General features: G+C 51.0%; 1 protein-coding gene across 1 annotated transcript; it reads left to right on the plus strand.

Moving 5' to 3' along the window:
- Positions 1 to 10: 10 nt before the first annotated feature.
- On the plus strand, positions 11 to 1,669 carry LOC110391795 (gastrula zinc finger protein XlCGF7.1-like; the record flags this gene model as incomplete). The annotated part of the gene is made up of 1 exon (XM_021383740.1): positions 11 to 1,669. A coding segment is annotated over one exon (852 nt), but the record flags the coding sequence as incomplete, so codon positions are not given.
- Between the last annotated feature and the right edge of the window lie 6 nt (positions 1,670 to 1,675).

Genomic DNA, 1,675 nt, shown 5'->3' on the forward strand with positions numbered 1-1,675 from the left:
AAAGTGTCTGGGAAAGACATCAAGGAACCCACTGGACTTTAACATAGGTCAAAAGCACCCTGAAGACTGCAGGAGCAAGGATGTGTGCCAGAAGAAAAAGCAGAATCCACGCAGTGAGTGTGGGAAAGCCTTTAAAATAGATTCCAGAGTCATTAACCACCAGTGCATGCACTCATTGAAGAGCCCATACAAATGCTCTGTTGGTGCAGAGAGCAAGAAATGGAGACCCCACCACAGTGGCCACCAGTGCATCCCCACAGGAGAGAGTCCCTTTAAGTGCACTGAGTGTGGGAAGAGTTTCACAGACAGTGGGAGCCTCACTTCCCACCAGCGAATCCACACAGGAAAGAGACCCTACAAGTGCTTTGAGTGTGGGAAGAGCTTGAAAAAGAATTATGAACTCACAAAACACCAACGTGTTCACACAGGAGAGAGACCCTGTAAGTGTACTGAGTGTCAAAAGAGCTTCAAAAGCAATTATGAATTGAAGCTCCACCAGCGCATCCACACAGGATCGAGACCATATGAGTGCTCTGAGTGTGGGAAGAGCTTTAAGAGGAGTTCTGAATTGAAGCAGCACCAGGATGTCCACTCAGGAGAGAGACCCTTTAAGTGTTGTGAGTGTGGGAAGAGCTTCAAATGGAGTTCCACCTTCAGTTCCCACCAGCGCATCCACACAGGAGAGAGACCCTTTAAGTGTCCAGAGTGTGGGAAGAGCTTCAGAAGGAGTTGTGAATTGAAGCTGCACCTGTGCATGCACACAGGAGAGAGACCGTATAAGTGTCCAGAGTGTGAGAAGAGCTTTAAAAGCAGTTCTAATCTCAACTCACACAAGCACATCCACAGTGCAGACAGGCTGTAGAAGTACCCCAGATTGTGAGAACCTTCAAAAGCAGTTCCAGCCTCATTACCTACCAGCACATCCACACAGCAGACAGAGCCTGCAAGTGCCACGAACGTGAGAAGAGCTTCCACCAGAGCCATAGGCTGGTCACCCACCTGTGGCTTTGTGTGGTGATGAACCTTACAAATGCCTTAAGCAGAGGAAGAGCTCTGGGGCCAAACTAAATCCTCTTCCTCCTTATTTGCATGGGAATTACCCCTGTTGCTCTCTTTCAGTTGCAGACGGGCTGTTGAGTGGACATGCAAAGAAGAGTCCAGAGTGGGATGTGGCACAGCCTCTGGAAACCCTCTGCCAGGTGGCACGTTTCTGCCAGGGCTGCATGCAGGGAGATGCCTGGGGAAGTCTCCTCTTATCTCCCCAGGGAATCCCTTCTGCTGTGGGACAGCAGGTCAGGACCCACAGGAAACCTCAGCTGGGTCGATATGTCACCGGGAAGGAAGAAAACCTGTCTGCAGGGAGTGTGGGAAGAGCTTCAGCTGCAGCTCAACCCTCAGTAGACCCCAGTGAACCAACACAGGGGAGAGTCCCTATGAGTGCCTTGACTGCAGGAGGAGGTATGTCCAGAGCTGGGAGCTCATCACACACCAGTGGATCCATGTGACGAACCGTACCAATGTGCAACCTGCAAGAAGAGCTTTGGCCACAGCTCAAATCTGCTGAGGTACCAGAATGTCTGCACTTGGGGGAAGTCCAATACGTGCCTGCACCAGTGAGTCCACGTGGCAAGAAGCCGTAGAAATGCCTTGAGTGTGAGAAGGGCTTTGTGCAGAG

This window comes from Numida meleagris, unplaced genomic scaffold (genome assembly GCF_002078875.1).
Source record: "Numida meleagris isolate 19003 breed g44 Domestic line unplaced genomic scaffold, NumMel1.0 unplaced_Scaffold513, whole genome shotgun sequence".
In the NCBI taxonomy this organism is placed as follows: Eukaryota; Metazoa; Chordata; class Aves; order Galliformes; family Numididae; genus Numida; species Numida meleagris.